The sequence below is a fragment of the Chanodichthys erythropterus genome, chromosome 15 (genome assembly GCF_024489055.1).
Source record: "Chanodichthys erythropterus isolate Z2021 chromosome 15, ASM2448905v1, whole genome shotgun sequence".
Classification (NCBI taxonomy): Eukaryota; Metazoa; Chordata; class Actinopteri; order Cypriniformes; family Xenocyprididae; genus Chanodichthys; species Chanodichthys erythropterus.
This window is the reverse complement of record NC_090235.1, coordinates 4,764,233-4,784,903: the sequence shown is the minus strand read 5'-3', so window position 1 is coordinate 4,784,903 and position 20,671 is coordinate 4,764,233. Positions and strand designations below refer to the sequence as shown.

The 20,671-nt window shown below is 35.7% G+C and overlaps 1 protein-coding gene across 1 annotated transcript; it reads right to left on the bottom strand.

Moving 5' to 3' along the window:
• Positions 1–6,614: 6,614 nt before the first annotated feature.
• On the bottom strand, positions 6,615–20,368 carry iffo1a (intermediate filament family orphan 1a). Its single transcript, XM_067412109.1, has 9 exons — positions 19,392–20,368; positions 14,893–14,953; positions 14,692–14,787; positions 14,329–14,469; positions 12,931–13,121; positions 11,921–12,038; positions 10,649–10,741; positions 10,431–10,561; positions 6,615–6,771 (listed from the first exon to the last, which is right to left on the bottom strand). Exons 1-9 carry the CDS (start codon positions 20,366–20,368, stop codon positions 6,615–6,617), a joined length of 1,965 nt encoding a protein of 654 aa, XP_067268210.1.
• Between the last annotated feature and the right edge of the window lie 303 nt (positions 20,369–20,671).

The following is a 20,671-nucleotide window of genomic DNA, read 5'->3' as shown; positions in this document are numbered from 1 at the left end:
CATATGAGAGTCTAGAGTAGGGGTCTCCAAACTTGGTCCTGGAGGGCCACTGTCCTGCAGAGTTTAGCTCAACACACCTGCCTGGAAGTTTCTAGTTGCCTCTGCCTAATTTCACCTTGATTAGCTGGTTCAGGTGTGTTTAACTAGCTAAACTCTGCAGGACAGTGGCCCTCGAGGACCGAGACCCCTGGTTTAGAGTTTAGGTGAAGGTCTAATTTTTGGATTCAGGACTCTGTGAAACTATACACAGTCTTTGGGATGTGCTGGAGTAGACATTAGGGTTAGTTCACACAAAAATTAAAATAATGTCATTTATCACTCACCCTCACGCCGTTCCATACCCGTAAGACCTTCGTTAATCTTCGGAACGCAAATTAAGATATTTTTGTTGAAATTCGATGACTGCATAGCCAGCAATAACATTTCCTCTTTCAAGATCCATTAATGTACTAAAAACATATTTAAATCAGTTCATATGAGTATAGTGGCTCAATATTAATATTATAAAGCGACGAGAATATTTTTGGCTATGGTGATGGCCGATTTTAGAGCGTTATGAATCTTTTGTGTCGAATCATGATTCGGATCGCGTGTCAAACCGCCAAACTGCTGAAATCATGTGACTTTGGCGCTCCGAACTGCTGATTCAACACAAAAGATTCATAACACTCAGAAGCTTCCTGAAGCAGTGTTTTGAAATCGGCCATCACTATATAAGTCGTTATTTTGTTTTTTTGCCACACCAAAAATATTTTCGTCACTTTATAATATTAATATTGAACCACTGTACTCACATGAACTGTCTGATTATGTTTTTTAAATATGTTTTTAGTACATTAATGAATCTTAAGAGAGGAAATGTTATTGCTGGCTATGCAGGCCTCACTGAGCCATCGGATTTCAACAAAAATATCTTAATTTGTGTTCTGAAGATTAATGAAGGTCTTACGGGTGTGGAACGACATGAGGGTGAGTAATAAATGACATTATTTTCATTTTTGGGTGAACTAACCCTTTAACACCGGCGAACCCGCCAAATGCAGGTGGATCTCAGCAGTGGCGTGTAACACAGTCACTCCCACTAGCCACTTGGGCTTGTTGAATTTTATATATAATACATTTTTCAATTGCAGTCTTTTGAAAAGGCTTCTGAAATAATAAACTAAGTGCAAAAAATATCGATTTTTCGATATCGATACTGAAACACTTCCAATACTAATTTTCTGCCGAATAGATACACGATACTAGCTCTTTCTCTCTCTCTCATCTCTCTGACAGCGAGTTGACACTTGACACACAAACCCGCCTCGCCTCACTCATTTAATTTGCACTGGATGAATATTGCTGGTGTTACAGGGCTTGAATTTTGGCGTGGGAATTTCAGAATTTTACTCATTCCTGCAGATTTTGTGCTCACACCCAAAGCGTGCGCACATAAATCCATCTCTCAGTACTAAATTGAGTTCTTTTTACTGCTTATTATAGTAACTTTGGAAAACCCCTAGCCAGAGTGGCTGGTGAGCAAAAAATGTTAATGTCAAGGCCTGCACGTGATGTCACCGTCGACCGCTGTGACTACACTCAATGAGTGGCAAAAAGACTGAGTGGCAGCATTGGTTTTCAGTGTGAATGCTGCGAAAAACACACAAAACACATCCAAAACAGGAAACAGCATTGCGATTGACTATACAAATAGATTTGACACAAAATCTGAGGTATATTTTTACAGATTGCTGAAAGCTACAGAAAAAAGAAGCAAAGGGATCGCTGCAATTCACAGAAACAACAGGACTCCAGGCAGCAAAACATGGATTTGTAGTTATTTTGTGTCAAACTGTTGGATTTGGGGGTAAAAGCATACCCTATATATCTATTGTTATGTACTGTATTGACAACCCATCAATTAAATATTTTCCATCTTATATTCTGCATAAATGGGTGTTTTTAAATAAACACTGACAAAAACTATACAAGCTTTAGGGCTGGACGATATGACGATATATAAAACATTGATATAAGTGATCTCGCTGATTTAGACCTAATTGTATTTAGGCCTATATAAAGCGTTCACAGGCAGATTTGCTTTATGTATTTCCCCGGCGTCGAAATCAGGCACATATAAATGTCAGGAAACACAATTCCTGGCTGCATGTCAATATCCATGGATTAGGTTTCCCCTATTAAATCCAATCATGCAGCAGGCTCTTTTGCCACTCAGTCCAGCTGAGGGAGTGTGTTCCAGCAGGAATGTAACATCAATGCATACCCTCTATACAAAATCTTGACCAAAAACTGATGCACATCTTGATGGAAGTAACATCACAACAAGATATGCATCATTTTTTTGTTCAAGATCATGTACTGACAATGCAAGAGGTGAGCACTCTGTAAAGTCTACTCCAGCACATCCCAAAGACTTTCAATAAAGTGCCAATTCATGTGTGAAAATGATTCTTGCTCCCTCCTAACCATTCTTTCACAGTTTGAGCCTGATGAATCTTGACATTGTCATCCTGGAATGTGGCCATGATGTGCATTCCTACATGGTTGTTTAGGAAATGAAAAGCTACACACTCCATCAATTAGGGTTACAAGAACTGTTGCCAAACATATAAGATGCTAGAAACATAATAATCACTAAATAATGATAGACTCTTAAAGGGTTAGTTCACCCAAAAATGAAAATTCTGTCATTTATTACTCACCCTCATCTTTGGAACACTAATTAAGATATTTTAGTTGAAATCCGATGGCTCCGTGAGGCCTCCATAGGGATCAATATCACTTCCTCTGTCAAGATCCATAAATGTACTAAAAACATTTAAATCGGTTCATGTGAGTACAGTGGTTCAATATTAATATTATAAAGCGACGAGAATACTTTTGGTGCGGCATAAAAACAAAATGATGACTTATAAAGTGATGACCGATTTCAAAACACTGCTTCAGAAAGCATCGGAGCATAAATGAATCAGTGTATCGAATCATGAATCGGATCGCGTGTCAAACCGCCAAACTGCTGAAATCACGTGATTTTGGCGCTCCGAACTGCAGATTCGACACACAGATTCACAATGCTCCGATGCTTTCTGAAGCATTGTTTTGAAATCGGCCATCACTAAAGTAGTTATTTTGTTTTTTTGCTGCATTAACAAACTTCTTTATGAAGTTTTTGAAATGTCAAAGTGGAAGTTACAAAGGCAGTCAATGGAAGGAAATCTGACAGCATTCTGTCATCAGAAAGATCTTCATTTGTGTTCTGAAGGTCTTACAGGTGTGAAACGACATGAGGGTGAGTAATAAATGACAGAATTTTCATTTTTGGGTGAACTAACCCTTTAAACATTTGCCTATTTAAATTATAAATGAAAAAAAAAGCAGTAAAATTTAATACAAATTACAAATTTAGTGAAAAATATTCTTACTCTTATATAAAGATTTAATTAATAATAAGTAAGATTGGAATAAAAAATACTTGCATGCAATCAAGACCAATGAATGAACAACGTTTTCACTAAAATAATTTATTTTCAGTTTGTCCACCTCGGTATCTGTACACAGTTTTTCATTTTCTTGTTTGAGACCATCTTTACAAGTTTCATTGTTCTAGATATCAGATATCTAGAATGAGAACTATTTCACATTTTATTTAATAAATAGTAGTCTATTGCATCTGCACATAGAAGCCCTTTTCTAATGTTGCAAATTTAATTTGGGTAATAAAACCCCCCTCTTCACATACTATTCATAGCAGTGATACTCATTATCATTTCAGTTATATTTCTCCTTTTTATATTAACCACTTAATTTAACATCATATTACAAACTGAGACTATGGACCATGTGAACCCATGTTCTAAGACTGTAATAAAAGGCATAATATCACTTTGTTCTGTACACTGCAGACTCACTTACATTCATGTTAACAGAAGGTACACTGCAGCATGAGATGGCATGGTACTTTACTGTAAGATATGACTGAATTATTACAGATGAAGCTCTATTGCTTCTATGGTACATCTACAATAACATATATATTATCTGTTGCCGCTACTACTGAGATTTAAGAGTTTTAAGCAGACAGACATTATTATCCTTATTATGAAGGTTGTGAAGCAGATATGTGCAGTAAACGCCTCAGCAAGAGTCTTCAAGTATAAATACAACAGACTTTCCAAACCCTCCAGTCCACATCGAAAATCAGGCTTTCAAAAATCTCTCAAGCACCTTTATATACAAATATGTTAGTTGAGATTAATCATTTGAGAAACAAAACTCAAGGTAAAGCAAACATGAAGAGAGCAAGATCTTTTTTTAAACAGCATATTGACTCATGATTAGCCTATTTATGAAGGTGTTATTATTGTCAGTGATTTGATGAGATTATATAATGTTTTTAAGCTGAACCCAGTTTATTCTTTTTTTAAATGACACTTAACTGAAACTATCTGAACTCTCTGTTCCTAACTCAGAAGTCTTGAATTGTTCGGCTAAAATTGTGAGTGATATCGAAAACCCTCTTTATTCAAATAAATAATTAAACAACCAAACAAATAAATAGATAAATAGCTTAGGAGAAGTTCAGCGTGGAGAGAGGAATAATGTGGAATGCATTGCCCTCAGCAGCACTTAACATGTTCAGTCATCACTTAAGCATAAGTGCATAATGACTCACTGCATATTGACTTTTTTGACCTAACTAACCAATTTGTTTCAACCGATTATTTACACTGAATTCACTTGCCATTTTGGCTTTTTTAACCAAATGCACTGTTTTTGTAACCCTGGCTCTCATAGAGTGAATCTAATGAAATTCACTTGAGCATCTCTGTTTGACTAATGCTAATGCAACTAAATGGATAAAGACATTTACTGAGGCTAAGCGATCAAGGGCATGTTACAATGCGTAATGATTCAAAGCTAAAGATTTAACCTAAAAATGCAATCAAATAACAAGGCCAGTGATTAGTCATCTGGCCTTCACCCACAGCAAAAAACAGATTCAAAAAAGTAAATGAAAGAGACACCCACACATTCATTGTGCACTTCACGCCAAAGTGTTCAGTGCTAAATTCTGCTCCCAAAATTCTCTCTACTCAGAGCTGCGAAAAGGCAGACCTATATCACTTATCATTTTGCTGGCATTATTGGTAGCTGATGCAGAAACTGATAAGTGCTTGTTCAGAGATTAATAACTCGCTCTTATTATTTCAGTATTCAAGGTTAAAAAACCCTATTGTTGTGACTGATTGAAAAATTATTTTAGACAAAAACTGTTTTTGTCAAAAGTGCCTTGTGGTTAATGCTGGGGTGAGTCATTCCTACTACGCAGTATTTTAGTAATAGTTAATTTAGCAAAATTCATATACAGTTTTGAGGGAATTTTAAATAAAACTTCTACAATGATGATTTATTAAGAAACATTTCAGGTGTTTCTTCATGTTTTTTTTTTTCTCTATTCAAAATGTATCAAACAAAACATGTGCTTTTTATTTTTGGTAATTTTTTTGTTTATCTAACAAAAGCCAGTTCCTCAATGACATCATTTTTTAACAGGGAAACAAAAATATAACCAATGGATTTTTTTTGTGGTATTAGTTGTTTTGTCTTGATTTAAAACAATCATCTTGTTGGAATTGGTATAATAAATCAAATTATTGTTAAAAAAATTATTTAACAAAATGATGTATGCAAGTTCTTCACTTCAGCTCTTTCTTGTTAATTTTCTTGCCACTGTGTAAATAATACTGCTTAAGTATAAGCAGAGCATATTTCTTAGAGAACTTCCTTAAAGGGTTAGTTCAACCCAAAATGAAAATTCTGTCATTAATTACTCACCTTCATGTCGTTCCAAATCTTTAAGACTTTTGTTCATCTTTGGAACACAAATTAAGGTCTGTTTGAGGACAGAATGCTGTCAGATTTCCTTCCATTGACTGCCTTTGTAACTTCCACTTTGATGCTTCAAAAACTTCATAAAAAGATCGGAAAACTAATCCATAAAGTTCAAATTTTCTGAAGAGAATCAATTGCTTGTTATGAAACCACTTGAGTCATATGGATTCGTTTTCTGATCTCTTTATGAAGTTTTTGAAATGTCAAAGTGGAAGTTACAAAGGCAGTCAATGGAAGGAAATCTGACAGCTTTCTGTCATCAGAAAGATCTTCATTTGTGTTCTGAAGGTCTTACAGGTGTGAAACGACGTGAGGGTGAGTATAATTAATGACAGAATTTTCATTTTGTGGTGAACTAAGCCTTTAAATGACAAATTACAAAATGTACATAAGAATAATCCAGGTTATCTGCATACAAATAAAGTGTTGATAAAATGATGTAACCTATAAAGAGTGATATAACATCAGCCCTCATGTTTTTCAGTGCTACATACTGAAATTGCACAATGGATGCTTTTTTTTTTTTAGGATAATTAACGGAATATTCCAATAGAGGGCACTAGTGAAACCACACAAGGTTACTTGGCTTTCAGAAGGTAACTATATAACCCGTTTACTGTGAGTCTTGCTGCAGCATCACAGTCTCATTTTTGAAACAATCACTGCCATATGTTTATAATTGCAGCTATTACTGTGGTGCTGGAGGGGCATAAAAGCTATCAAGCCTTCTTCCACGTGTGGTCCGGGACAGAAGAGTTTGACTGCAAGTCACAATACGGTTCAGCGCTGTCAGAATTTGCCGCAGTTGCTTTTTTCCTCTCCTTCTCCCCATTCTCTCCCTCCTCTACATTAGCCGAAACGAGAAGAGGGGATTTTCTGTGAAGGAAGGAAGGAAGATGTAATGAGTTCACCCGCCAGAGTAAGCAACAAAAGGTGAAGTGTTCAAAAATAACATTGAGAACGCACTTATGTCATCTTTCACATCATCTTTTAAAACCAAAGCTGCCAATGTTATTGTCACACAATGGTTTACACCATCAGTTAACGTCAAATTTTTGCACATCATTTTAAGATCACTAATAACCACTTTCACAATATAAAGCAAAAGAAAAGCTTTTAAAAAAAAAAAACCTCTGGTAAAAATCAAGTTTTTATTGCTGTTTATATATCTATTTGGTGCTTTTAACCCTTTAACTGTCACCCCCACTTTTTTTTTAGACAAGAAAATGCACTATCCAAACTTAAATGGTTGTAATTCAAGAATACTTTTGGAGTATAGACATAAGGCTGGTCTTGTTTTAAAGATGAAATTTGGCAGATTATTGTAGATGTGAAAATTAAATTATGTAAGTGAAACACAAAAAAAGTTATAGAAGTTAAAATTTATGAAAATGTAAAAATAAAATAATTTTATATAAAATATATATTTTACAAAACAAGTTTTACTCTAAAGCTGCAAGGAAATCAAAGCCAACAATCTGAACAAGCTGTGTTCCAAATTTCAGGTTGATATCTCAAAAAATGAGCTTTCAGTAAGATTTTGTTTGGGCGCAGTACCACACTTTTTCACTAGATGACAACCAAGCTCCATTACTGACCATATAAAGGCGCCTCCATTTCCATATATGGTTTGAGTGATCTGAACCATATATTTCCATTATTTTCATACAATTTATGAAGTAGATATCCTATATAGAAGTAGTATGGGAAGTTTGGCAGAATTCGATATGAATTCAGCCTCTAATAAACATAAAAACAACATGTATGTGGGTTATAGAGCGCCGCCACAATCATAAATGTATTTTTTTTCCTATTAAAAACATTTTCAGACCTTTTTTTCTCAAAAAATTGAATGGATGTTATCTTTTGAACTCTTGGCATGAAAATAAACATGTTTCAACCAATCTTTAATGATTTTTCATGTTCATTTCAAAATAAAGGTCTGAACATGCCTTATGAGTATGAAAATATGCTTGTTGCAAATTGATAAATTACTGCTCATCTGTAATTTATTTTGAAAATCACCAAATATGTAAACTAGAGATTCTAAGCTTTCAAATGATATATAGTCAAGATTAGTTTAGGTTTAGTATAGAATATTACTGTTTTAAATATGTAATGGCAAACGTCCCACCTGTGGGACGGTGACAGTTAAGGGGCTAACCCTTTAAGGCAAACCATGTGCAAATTTGTCAGTCAACACCATTGCAGAGTATTTTCTCCTTAAAACTGTAGTGAAACAAAGACAGTCTCAAAAATGCAGATTGAAACCGTCCCTGTTTCCTACCATCACATATATGTAACCAATCCTGTCTACGTGCAGGGCGGGGGTTTTCTACACTGACTTTCTATGATGTTCAAAGTGTTTCTAAGTATGCTGATTTTTAGAAGGCGGCTGTCTGACTCTGAGAACGGGAATGTGGTTTGTGTAACATTAGCAAAACACATTATTAGCTGTTTGATAATATAGCCAAGCCAAAGGCTAATCATATCAATCAAAGGCTATGTGTCTGACATTTTAGAGAGCGATACATAAACCGCATTACCATTCTGATACATTGTAGACTTGTAGACTACCTTGTATAATTCAATCTTCGTCTGAATCAGTTTCTGGTTCAAACAGATATGGCTGTATTAAACCAATATTTCATAGGCTCCATGCAGCGTTTACTACAGTTGACCAGATCAGGTAGTCCGAGCTGGTGTGATTGAGTGGAGGTGGGGACTAATTTGCATATTCATTGATCCACGTATACTAAATGAAGTAAAGGTGTAGAGTTACATTCAAGCTATTTTGAGGCATGAAGACATTATTTTCAGAGAAAAAACATGTTTAAATATGTAATTTTGATTATCTACGATGAGATTTATGAGATAAAATGATTGACTGCAGGAGGACCTAGTAATTTTATTATATTATATATATTATTTCAATTAATAAAACTGACAGAGGTTAAGTCGATAGTTTAACAGAGCTAAAAAATGCACTAAATGTAATAATTAACCTGTTAATGGTCAAAAATGCTTTGGAATACAGACCTAAGGTTAGTCTCTTTTTAAAGAAGACACAGATTATTGCGGAAAGCACTTAATAATAATAATAATAATAATAATAATAATAATAATAATAATAATAAAAAGGAAGTCTATAGAAGTTTAATTTTACTGTCAATACAATGTTTTTATTATTTCCAAGATGTAGGTGACTTTGTTTCTTCAGTAGAACACAAATGATGATTTTGAACTCCAACCGTTGCCGTCTGTCAGTCAAATAATGCTAGTGAATGGGAACTTCTACTATAAGAGTAAATAAAACTTGCATAGACAAGTCCAAATTAAACCCTGCGGCTCATGACGACACATTGATGTCCTAAGATGCAAAACGATCAGTTTGTGCGAGAAACCAAACAGTATTTATATGATTTTTTACCTCTAATACACCACTATGTCCAACTGCCTTCAGCACTCGTTTAGTGAGGTCTGATCGTGCTCTGACAATGGAAGTAATGTCTAGCACTCATTGAAGTATATGCGCGAGACATCACTGCCGCTGTCAGAGCGCGATCAGACCTCACTAAGCGAATGCTGAACGCAGTTGGACATAGTGGTGTATTAGAGGTAAAAAATCATATAAATACTGTTTGGTTTCTCGCACAAACTGATCGTTTTGCGTCTTAGGACATCAATGTGTCGTCACGAGCCGCAGGGTTTAATTTGGACTTGTCTGTGCAAGTTTTATTTACTCTTATAGTAGAAGTTCCCATTCACTCCCATTATTTGACTGAAAGACAGCAACGGTTGCAGTTAAAAATCATAATTTGTGTTCTAAAACACAAATTTTATATACCATTTGCATTATCAAATTATTTAGACTCTAAAAATGCTAGAAGATCAAAGCCATATGTCTAACCAGATTGTGTTCCAAATTTGAATTTGATATCACAAAAATTGAACCTGCTAAAAGGTTTTAAAATAGGTTTTAAAATATAATTTCCATTAATGCAATGTTCAATTTTATACTGGTTTTCACAGGATGAATTTTGGGTGTTTAAGCTTTCGATTGATAATTTCTGATCTTATTTATGATAATTACTAAAATATGTGATAGGTTAATAAGGCTGTATAAAATGTGCTTAAATGCACTTCTTTATTAGAAAAACAACCCTAATTTACAGTACAACATCAGCAATAATAATAAACAAAAAAAACTTTTAATTAAACCACATCTTTGCAGCTTTTTTCTTTACAGAACCAGAGCATGTTTGCTGGTAAGCTTGTGCAAATTAATGATGAGTGGTACGAAATGAGAGGTTCTGGTGCAGAGCAAAGACTCTTGGTAGAAAACTGCCCATTAATTGAACCCTACAAACATTTTGATGTCTAAAAAGGCCTTTTGAAGTAGTTCCTCTGACCCTACAACATGACTATCATGATTAGTCTTCTTTCAAAGTCCTTGTGTGTGTGTGTGTGTGTGTGTGTGTGTGTGTGTGTGTGTGTGTGTGTGTGTGTGTGTGTGTGTGTGTGTGTGTGTGTACCTGTCTCCAGTCTGAGTGATTAATCGTCTGCAGGTCTCCATTTGAACATCCAGCCCTCTTTTCATGCTGCACATCTCCATATACTCATGCAAATGCCTGTTCATATCCGACTTAGCAGTTGCCAATTCCAACTACGGGTACAGACAAACACAAAACAAACTTAAAGTAAAAGAAAGACATGCAGAGTTAGATGTTTAAGCACAAGCACCAACTCTTACCTCAATTTGATCAATGGTGTCTTGGTATTCCTTCTCACGAGACTTGAAAAGGGACTCAGTGTCCTTTATCACCTTCTCTATGGACTCATCTTGCTGTGTGAGACAGTGTGATTTAGCAAAAGAAAAACTGTTATTTTTGAGATGTCTTGTAGCTTTTTTCTACATGATAGAAATATTTTACAGAGAGAGAGAAAGATGAAATGTATCAATTCAGTTAAAATGGTGACTCAGTGTTTTTTTCTCATTCGTTTGCCGTTAGCAAAACTGATGAGCCAACAGAAACCACCAAACTGTATTAGGTCTAGCGTGAGCAATTTCATATTATGTTTGTAGGATGGGTACTTTTTGGGCGACCTGCTCGAAACATTTGGATGAAAAAACAAATCAACAGTACAAAATAAAGCTAAATAAATTTAAAAATGTATAAATCACTGCATGTTCAGCTGATCAAATGCATGTTTGTTTTTTCCAGGTGTAACAGGATTCATTTCATACATTGTAAAAAATTATATGATCAAGAAGACATGACAACATATGTTTTTACTAGTGCTATCAATAGATTAAATAAATTACTTAATCACATTTTTCTGTAATGTAAATTTTCATTAAAAGTTTTTAATATATTTCTATGTTGTAATAATTTCACATTTAATCTCCACATTGTAGAATCAACATAAAGACACTAAATGTTTTAAATATTTGTTTAATGGAATCTTTTTATACATGAAGGTCTGTTTCGAGGATACCAATACTGCTACTGATGTTTCTATGAAATAGATTTTTTCCCCCTCAATTTTAGCCATTAATTACAGCCATTCAAAGTTACAGTATAATTAAAAGCTATCAGCTATCAATTTTCACATTTATTAGGCTTTGAAAAATATAACTTTTAATTTATGTGAACTTAAAACAATCATCACATAAACAGGTTTATTAGGCTGCTGTCACTTTAAGACCTGCCGCACATACTGTATTATGTGAATCTGACACTCATCCAGTTTTCCCACTCTCTTTTTTTAAGACTGTACTTACAAGCATACTTGACAAAACTGCCATTTTGGCATAATTTTGTGAGATTTTGTCTTTCTGTGCACGAGTCGTGCGTGTGTCACATAATTTAAGTTGAAATAACTTTTACAGCCAAGTTGATTGTACTTAAAAATTTAAGGCAGCAATTTTTTTTTTTTTTTTTTTTTACAGTTTAAATCTATCATGCCAATGTTATTTACAAAGTCCATCAATGGAGTTGAAACGAATTAAAGATGGATGTACCTCTCCTTGGTTCTCAACACTGAAGGTGTATCCTGGAAAATCCTCCCAGAGTAACAGAGTTTCCTCCGTCTCTTCCCATGCAAGACTGTCACAGTCATCCTCAAACTCACATTCGCGTCTGGGACATAAAAACAAACACTCATTCTCTCAAGTGATTTGAAACAGTCTGCATAAAAAGCGTGTGTGGTCTTCAAAATAACAACATGAACCTCAATGCATCAGCACTATCTTTTTAAAGGGATAGTTCACCCAAAAATTAAAATTTGATGTTTATCTGCTTACCCCCAGCGCATCCTAGATGTAGGTGACTTTGTTTCTTCAGTAGAACACAAATGATGATTTTTAACTCCAACCGTTGCTGTCTGTCAGTCAAATAATGGGAGTGAATGGGAACTTCTACTATAAGAGTAAATAAAACTTGCATAGACAAGTCCAAATTAAACCCTGCAGCTTGTGACGATGCATTGATGTCCTAAGACACGAAACGATCGGTTTGTGTGAGAAACCGAACAGCATTTATATGATTTTTTACCTCTAATACACCACTATCCAACTGCGTTCAGTATTCGCTTAGTGAGGTCTGATCGCGCTCTGACAACGGAAGTAATGTCTAGCACTCGTTGAAGTATAAGCACGAGACATCACTGCCGTTGGCAGAGCCGCAGGGTTTAATTTGGACTTGTCTATGCAAGTTTTATTTACTCTTATAGTAGAAGTTCCCATTCACTCCCATTATTTGACGGACAGACGGCAACAGTTGGAGTTAAAAATCATCATTTGTGTTCTACTGAAGAAACAAAGAAACAAAGACACCTACATCTTGGATGCACATTTTTGGGTGAACTATCCCTTTAATATTCCATTTCTTTTCATTAGAAGTACGATTTATTTAGTTGACTTGTGTATCATCTCACTAATTAGGAATTCATTATGTTTGAGTAAAACTGATTAACAGCACTCATAACTCCATAACATTCTCTGAAATTTCAGACGTTCAATGGCACACTTACAATTGGTTGAGCATCCTCTGCATCTCCTCATTGATCTGATTGGCTGATGAGCAACACAGTTCAACCTCCTTATTCCCGCTTTCTTCACTTTCAGAGATGCTGGCTGGTTCATCACTCTCGTTCCCTCTGATTGTTTGTGGTGCTGTTTTACGAGGACGGCGATTCAAAGTTGATGGAGGCGTGGCTACTTGCTAGAAAACAGTAATAGGAATAGAAATCTTCAGTGTCATGATCTGCATACAAATATGCTGATTTAAGAATCTTTTCTTATTTTTATCAATCTTGGAAACAGTTGTACTGCTTAAAGGTGCCCTAGAATTAAAAATTGAATTTACCTTGGCATAGTTAAATAACAAGAGTTCAGTACATGGAAATGACATACAGTGAGTCTCAAACTCCATTGTTTCCTCCGTCTTATATAAATCTCATTAGTTTAAAAGACCTCCGAAGAACAGGTGAATCTCAACATAACACCGACTGTTATGTAACAGTCAGGCTCATTAATATGTATGGCCCCAATATTTGCATATGCCAGCTCATGTTCAAGGCATTACACAACAGCGAAAAATGGCAGATGGAGCAATAATAACTGACATGATCCATGATAACATGATATTTTTAGTGATATTTGTGAACTGTCTTTCTAAATGTTTGGTTAGCATGTTGCTAATGTACTGTTAAATGTGGTTAAAGTTACCATCGTTTCTTACTGTATTCACGGAGACAAGAGCCGTCGCTATTTTCATTATTGAACATGTGCAGTCTGTATAATGCATAAACACAACTTCATTCTTTATAAATCTCTCCAACAGTGTAGCATTAGCCGTTAACCACGGAGCACTATCAAACTCATTCAGAATCAAATGTAAACATCCAAATAAATATAATACTCTCATAATCCGATGTATGCATGCAGCATGCATGACGAACACTTTGTAAAGATCCATTTTGAGGGTTATATTAGCTGTGTGAACTTTGTTTATGCAATGATAGAGTCGAGAGCTCGGGAGGGGGCGGAGAGTGTGAGCAATTAAAGGGGCCGCTGCCTGAATCGGCGCATTTCTAATTATGCCCCAAAATTTTAAAAATCTATGGGGTATTTTGAGCTGAAACTTCAAAGACACATTCAGGGGACACCTTAGACTTAGATTACATCTTGTAAAAAAACGTTCGATGGCACCTTTAATATTTTTGTGGAAACCATAATATATTATTTTAAGGATTCTTTGATGAATAGAAAGTTTAAACAGCATTTATTTGAAACAGAAGCACTTTACAATAAGGTCCCATTAGTTATGTATTAACTAAAATGAACTAACAATGAGCAATTTATTTGTTAGTATTTATTATTCTAATTCATGTAACTGTAACTGCAAATAGTGATTATGAAAGACAAACCTGGAATATCTGAATCATGTCTTCGCAGTTTCTCTGTTGTGCTACATCACACAGACGAGCCGTGATGTCAATCCTGCGACAGATATCCATGTCCACTTTCATGGCCTTCTCCTGGATCTTACTGTCCAAATCTGAGTGATTCTAAAGGAAAATAGAAAATGAAAGAGAATGTAAAGTGAGGAGGAGACTAATTGAAATGGAGTGGACAAGTAAAGAGGATCAATTACTCTGCTAAGACATTTGTGAGACACCGTATGACTGGACTTAGCATTATTTGTGCTTCTATTGAAATGAACAATATTGACTAAATGAATTAATGTGGTATTTTTGAGGTCAGCTCACATGAATATTGTTTTTACTCACATTGCTCATGAGGCCTTTGAACAGGACCAGCTCCGCTTTAAGCTGCTTAACCCTCAAAGCAAGTTCATCCTGGCACACCTCGCTCTCCTGCAGGTCCTGCAACACACACAAGTGTCATTAGATGCAGTAAGTGTACACAGTGGAAAATAAGATTTGATTCTTAGTTTAATTCATTTGAATATTTAATTTAATTGGTTTTACTTCTTCAAGCTCTGCAACTTTTTCCTCTAGTTCCATCCGCATTGTGTATTCCTCTTCCCATCTAGAATAATTAATGAGATGAGAGAATTGGCCAATCATTAAACACATTCACAAACAATTATATGATATCAGGTCTCAAATATACAAACTATCTATCTATCTATCTATCTAATCTATCTATCTATCTATCTATCTATCTATCTATCTATCTATCTATCTATCTATCTATCTATCTATCTATCTATCTATCTATCTATCTATCTATCTATCTATCTATCTATCTATCTAATAAACACATAAATGTGTTCAATTTTAATAAAATTTTAAATAATAATAAATAAATACTATTTTTTTCCATCCTAGGTGTATATGACTATCTTCTTTCAGATGAACACAATCGGAGATATATTAAAAAATATTCTGGCTCTTCCAAGCTTTATAATGGTAATGTATGGGGGGTGAGATTTTGAAGCTCAAAAAAATGCATCTATCCATCATAAGAATAATCCATACAGCTCCAGAGGGTTAATAAAGGCCTTCTGAAGCAGAGCGATATGTTTTTGTAAGAAAAAATATCGATATTTAAAATTTAATAATAACTAGCTTCCAGTAGACGGCCTTACGCAGCGATTTGTGGTGTAAGTGTAACCTCTGACCCGACGCACTGACGAATGTGGAAGTGCAGAGGATAGAGCAAAACAAAACACCGGTCACGAAATTAGAAGTCTAAACTGCGTAATCTTAAAGAGAAATGTTGGAGGATTTTGATATAAGAGAAGAGGAGCTTGAGTTTGTTGCCCAGCCATATTTGTTTGAACCTTGAGAGGCATCTGGCTTACGCTACTCCTACGTCATGCATCGCGCAACAGGTTACTCTTGTGGCGAAAATCTACTTGCGCCATATGCGTACGGTCATCTGCCAGAAGCTAGTTATTTTAATTTATAAAGTTTTAAATATGGATATTTTTCTTACAAAAACCCACTGCTTCACTTCAGAAGGCTTTTATTATCCCCCTGGGGCCGTATGGATTATTTTTATGATGGATGGATGCATTTTTTTGGGATTCAAAAATCACACCCCTCATTCACTACCATTATAAAGCTTGGAAAAGCCAGGATATTTTTAAATATATCTTTGATTGTGTTCGTCTGAAAGAAGACAGTCATATACACATTGGACGGTTTGAGGGTGAGTAAATCATGGGATAATTTTTATTTTTGGGTGAACTATGCCTTTAATCGGGTTAAATGCCAGATTTAATTTGATGTCTATTTAATGGGTTGTATACCTTGGCTTTGATAATTCAAGAATATCCCTTAAATGCATACCTTGGGTCTTTAGTGACCCGGGACATCATTCCCTACCCTCCTCCTTGTTCATTTTTTAAAGTTAGACATCAACCTTCTTGTTATTCCTCAATCAATTCATCATAAAGAAAAAACATAGCCATAAAAAAAACATAACATTATAAAAGAATGCCTATTTTTGTATTCATTTTTTGTAAAAATTGTACAGGGTCGCAAACGATCCGAGGTGTGTATGAGTGTATGTATATTTTTTCTGCACAACAATAATTGAATCTTAGATGACGGAATAAGTGCAATTCACCTTTTTTCCACAAGGTAGCACGATACACAATGCTGAAGTGACGACTCATTCAGACAGAAAACGAAATAATAAGAAAATCATGAAATGGCTCAGCGATTTACTGCAGAGCAAGCCTTGAACGCAATCAAATATGACTGCAACTGTTACTGGATGGATCTGGTGAACCTGTTAGCGATCGAAATATTGATTTTGAAGATGTTGTAAACTATATAGTTTTGAAAATACGTTTGAGATTGCGAATGGGCTCATATTTGTGACCTCAAACATAAATCTAGCCTATTATTTGCTGAATTTATTGGGTAAATGAGCTCTGACGAGGACAGTGATGATGGCATAAAACATCTGCTCAAACGGAGCCCTTTCAAGCTCCAAAAGGTAACAAAATATGCTTTATTTTATTCTTCTGTAATTGTTACTCTAATATCAGGGGAGTTTTATTTTATCGTGACAGGTAGAGATCCTTCCGTGTTAGATATAGATCCGGGTCAATAAAGACCCGAATATGTAAGAATGATTGGCGAAACGGTCATGCATTTAAGGGATATATTAAAAACAGACTGTAAAACAACCTATAACGGTGGCTAAGTTATACTTAGCATGTAAATGTAAAAAATTTTGTAAAAAACAACTCTACGAAAGTAAACATGGAATTCTGCACTTCCACACATCATAAAAGTGCAACCATCAGCAAAGAGTGAGTGAATATCCAGGGATCTCTCATGTAACATGACCCTATAGTTTGGGTTGATAGTACTGTATTCATGTAGTATGTCATCCTTTTTTTGTGCCATTACATAATGTGTCACCAGACTGTACACATAAGGGACACACACTACTGACTGAGACAGGAAGTACAGGTCACACACAAGCTCCTTCCATTTTAGATCATCACTGCAGTATTACTGCAGGTGTTACAGCAGGTGATTTATGTTAGTGTAACACTGAGATAACATCCAAATAACCTTCTTCTTAACACGCCAATGAATACGCTAACAGCCGAATCAGCAATTCCAGAAACCTGGTGCCATTGCATCACAAACACAACTAAAAACAATGAGAAAATATAACAGAAAAACATATAACAAAGGGGTTCTTGAGAAATAAACCTGACTGGGCTATTTTGGCTGATACTCAGTAGCTTTGGCAGCTGGTGGTAGTCTAGAGAGGCTGAACAGGAAGGTAAGAGAGAGATCGTTAAATTATTCCCTATTGGCATCCTGGCAGTAGCAGCACTCAGTTCAGTACTGCATTGCAGATGCTGAGGCGCAGAGGGGAGGCGGCTGAAGTTAGAATGAGAGAGAGATGGAGAGAGAGACTCATCGGGAGGAAGGGTTATTCAGGGGATTTACTCATTAGTCATGTGTTGTTCTGAAACCCCCCTGAAATTATAATTTAACACTAACTGGCATTATTCATATATTATAATATAAATGCATCAAATAAATACCTAATCAAATCATAATTTTTTATATAAAATTGTATAAATAAGATAAAAAAGAAAAAAATAACTACTACATAACAATGAGAGAATCAGGTAGAGGTCCAATTTAAACATATTATATTTTAAACAAAACAAATTAATAAGAAATAAGCCTTAAAAATTAAATAACATTTAACTATTGAATGCAATTAAAACCACTACATTCTCAAAGGATAATTCTAAAGCATTTTCACTATATTCTAAAGTGATTTTTAATTAATTAATGGGGGTCTAGGGCAAAAATGATGCTGAAAATAGCCCAAAAAAAAATCACATACATATTTTTCATAGTACCAAATAATCTGACACAAGGATGATATTATATGTTTAGAAATAATATGCCCCATAACGTTAAAAAAGCAACAACATTCATTTTAACACAGTTGTGCACTGTCCTTTTTTTCTGTGATTAAATACAGGAAGAAGGGTAATATACAGAAAGTGAATTCTGTTTATGAAATTCTATTTAAAGACTACTTCAATACTCCATCAAAAAAAGTCAAGTGAAGAATAATTTAAATATCAAGTCAGTGTGAACCAGCTCTAATAGTTTTATCTTGCTAAAGAACAAATGCACTTACTCAGCGCAAACACATTCAGCATACAAATGTATTTGCATTGAGCACATCTGCTATACTAGATTTTTATGAGGGTCACAGGCTTGAATAGGCAAAGCCCTGTAAGAGCTATTACAAGAATCTTCAGTGATACACTTTAATTAACCTGTAATCTCACCTCACAGAGGTAAAACCTGAGGATGTGCACTATTTAGTGGATGTTGTTTTGTTAAAGATTCTGCTAGAAACATAAATGTTAATGTCGGAAATTTACTAGTCTATATTACCAGACTTTGTATAATGTGTGGTGGATATTAATATATTGTGTCATGGTAGTGACATATGATGGTAATAATGTTTTTCAGTTTTTAGAAAAAAACAAAACAAAACAAAAAAAAACATAACATAAGCCCTAATACATTAGTTAGCAGTCAGTTGAATGGACTGATTGTGAATGAAATTTCTCTAAACATGTTTTAATGACATCTAACATACACTCAATATGATTTGTAAATGTTTTGAAAATGTTAACAAGTCCAAAATACAGAAATTGCAGTTTTACAAAATTACAAAAGTTATCTTTAATTTGGGGAATACTTTACTTTTGGATAACCATCCAAAAAAGTTTCTCCAACCACTTAGAGAATTAAAGAAAGTATGATATATATGAATATGAATGATATATGTAGTGTGTGTGTGTGTGTATTATATATATATTAGATGAAAATGATATGGAAATGCTACTACAGAAGTTGCATAGCGCGCGCAAAGAGCGCGTAAAGTTGTGCGTAAAAGTTGCATTTTGAAGCTTTATACAACCTTTAAAAGAACATGACATTCCACACATACTAACCTCCTTTTGTATTCGTCTCTCTCCCTCTTTACCTTGGCCAGCACATTATACAGGGCCCGAATCTCTGGAGTTATGGTGTCGATCTGGACACCCACCCCGTTCGGAGGCACCCATGACGACACCCCTACACCCGGAGCCGAGACCCGCGACTCACGCCCGGTGCTGTACCTCTGATTGTAAGACCAGACAGAGCTAGGATGAAATCTGGGTGGAGGATTGCTGGTACAACCAATCCCGGTACTGACATACTTCCCGTTAATATTGTTAATGGTTTTTGGAGCAGGATCAATCGGGCTGATGGGGAAATTTGGGGTGAGATTGGAATTAGAGTCCGTCAAACTGAATGGGTTCAAGTTTTCTAATGTTGTCCTGTTATTGGACTCCAGAGGGAGGATGGTGTTATTGAGAGTAGGTGACAACAAGGTTCCGGACAGATATGCGGTGTCGTTCGCGTTCTGAATGGGTATCAGGTCTGGCCTAACAGGAATCAATCCAACGAAGCAGGTTTGAACCCCAACATCTCGCGTTAAAGGCTTCTTATTTTCTACACACTCCGCATTATCATCCAAAGCCTGTTGCAGTTGCTTTTCTAATACTTTATTCCGACGTTCCAGTTCATGCACTTTGGCTAAAAAGCAGCGGAAACGCAAATTTAGAGTTTTGAGGACGCTGATGTTGGATCCCAGGTCGTTACGCAGGGCCGTGGCGGCAGGAGGAGGTGGAGACACCCGGTGAAGATAGTTACCCAGGTGTAGATACGGTGTTCCCGGAGGTGGTAAAGCGCCCAGGTCAAACCCATCTTGCCCGAAGCCACCCGTGTGTTCGCTCAGGAAAAGGCCCGCTGGATCGGTCCAGTGGCCCGATGACGCGGAGTCCGCGAAGCCCGTCACCTGGTTCTGCTGGAACGAATACACGTTCTCCCCCAATACAGGATTCATTCTAGTATGAGAAAATCTAAAATGCTCAAAGTCCGGCATGAACACTGATTTAACTGTGTGCCTTCAAAGATGATCCCCTGAAGTTAATAAACTGGAGAAACACTTGTCCGATTCAGACCAAATGAATGAATCCGACTAACACCCGATCAAACTTAAGATTTTAAATTATATGGCAGTCTATTAATGTAACATAAGGACGCGTTATGCGTATTTGCATGCTATTAGTTATACCAATACCTTAACAGACGTAGTTTGTTTTCTTAGTGAGGATTAAACGCGTCTTCATAGCGGAACAGTCAGGCTCCAGAGCAGAGATAAACATGAAAGGAGCAACTGCGGCTC

Coding starts and splice junctions, on each gene's coding strand:
- iffo1a (XM_067412109.1), bottom strand. CDS start 20,368: ATGCCGGACTTTGAGCATTTTAGATTTTCTCATACTAGAATGAATCCT. Junction 13,122..14,328: donor ACATGATTCAGATATTCCAG/GTTTGTCTTTCA, acceptor ACTGTTTTCTAG/CAAGTAGCCACGCCTCCATC. Junction 6,772..10,430: donor ATCACTCAGACTGGAGACAG/GTACACACACAC, acceptor CTTCCTTCACAG/AAAATCCCCTCTTCTCGTTT.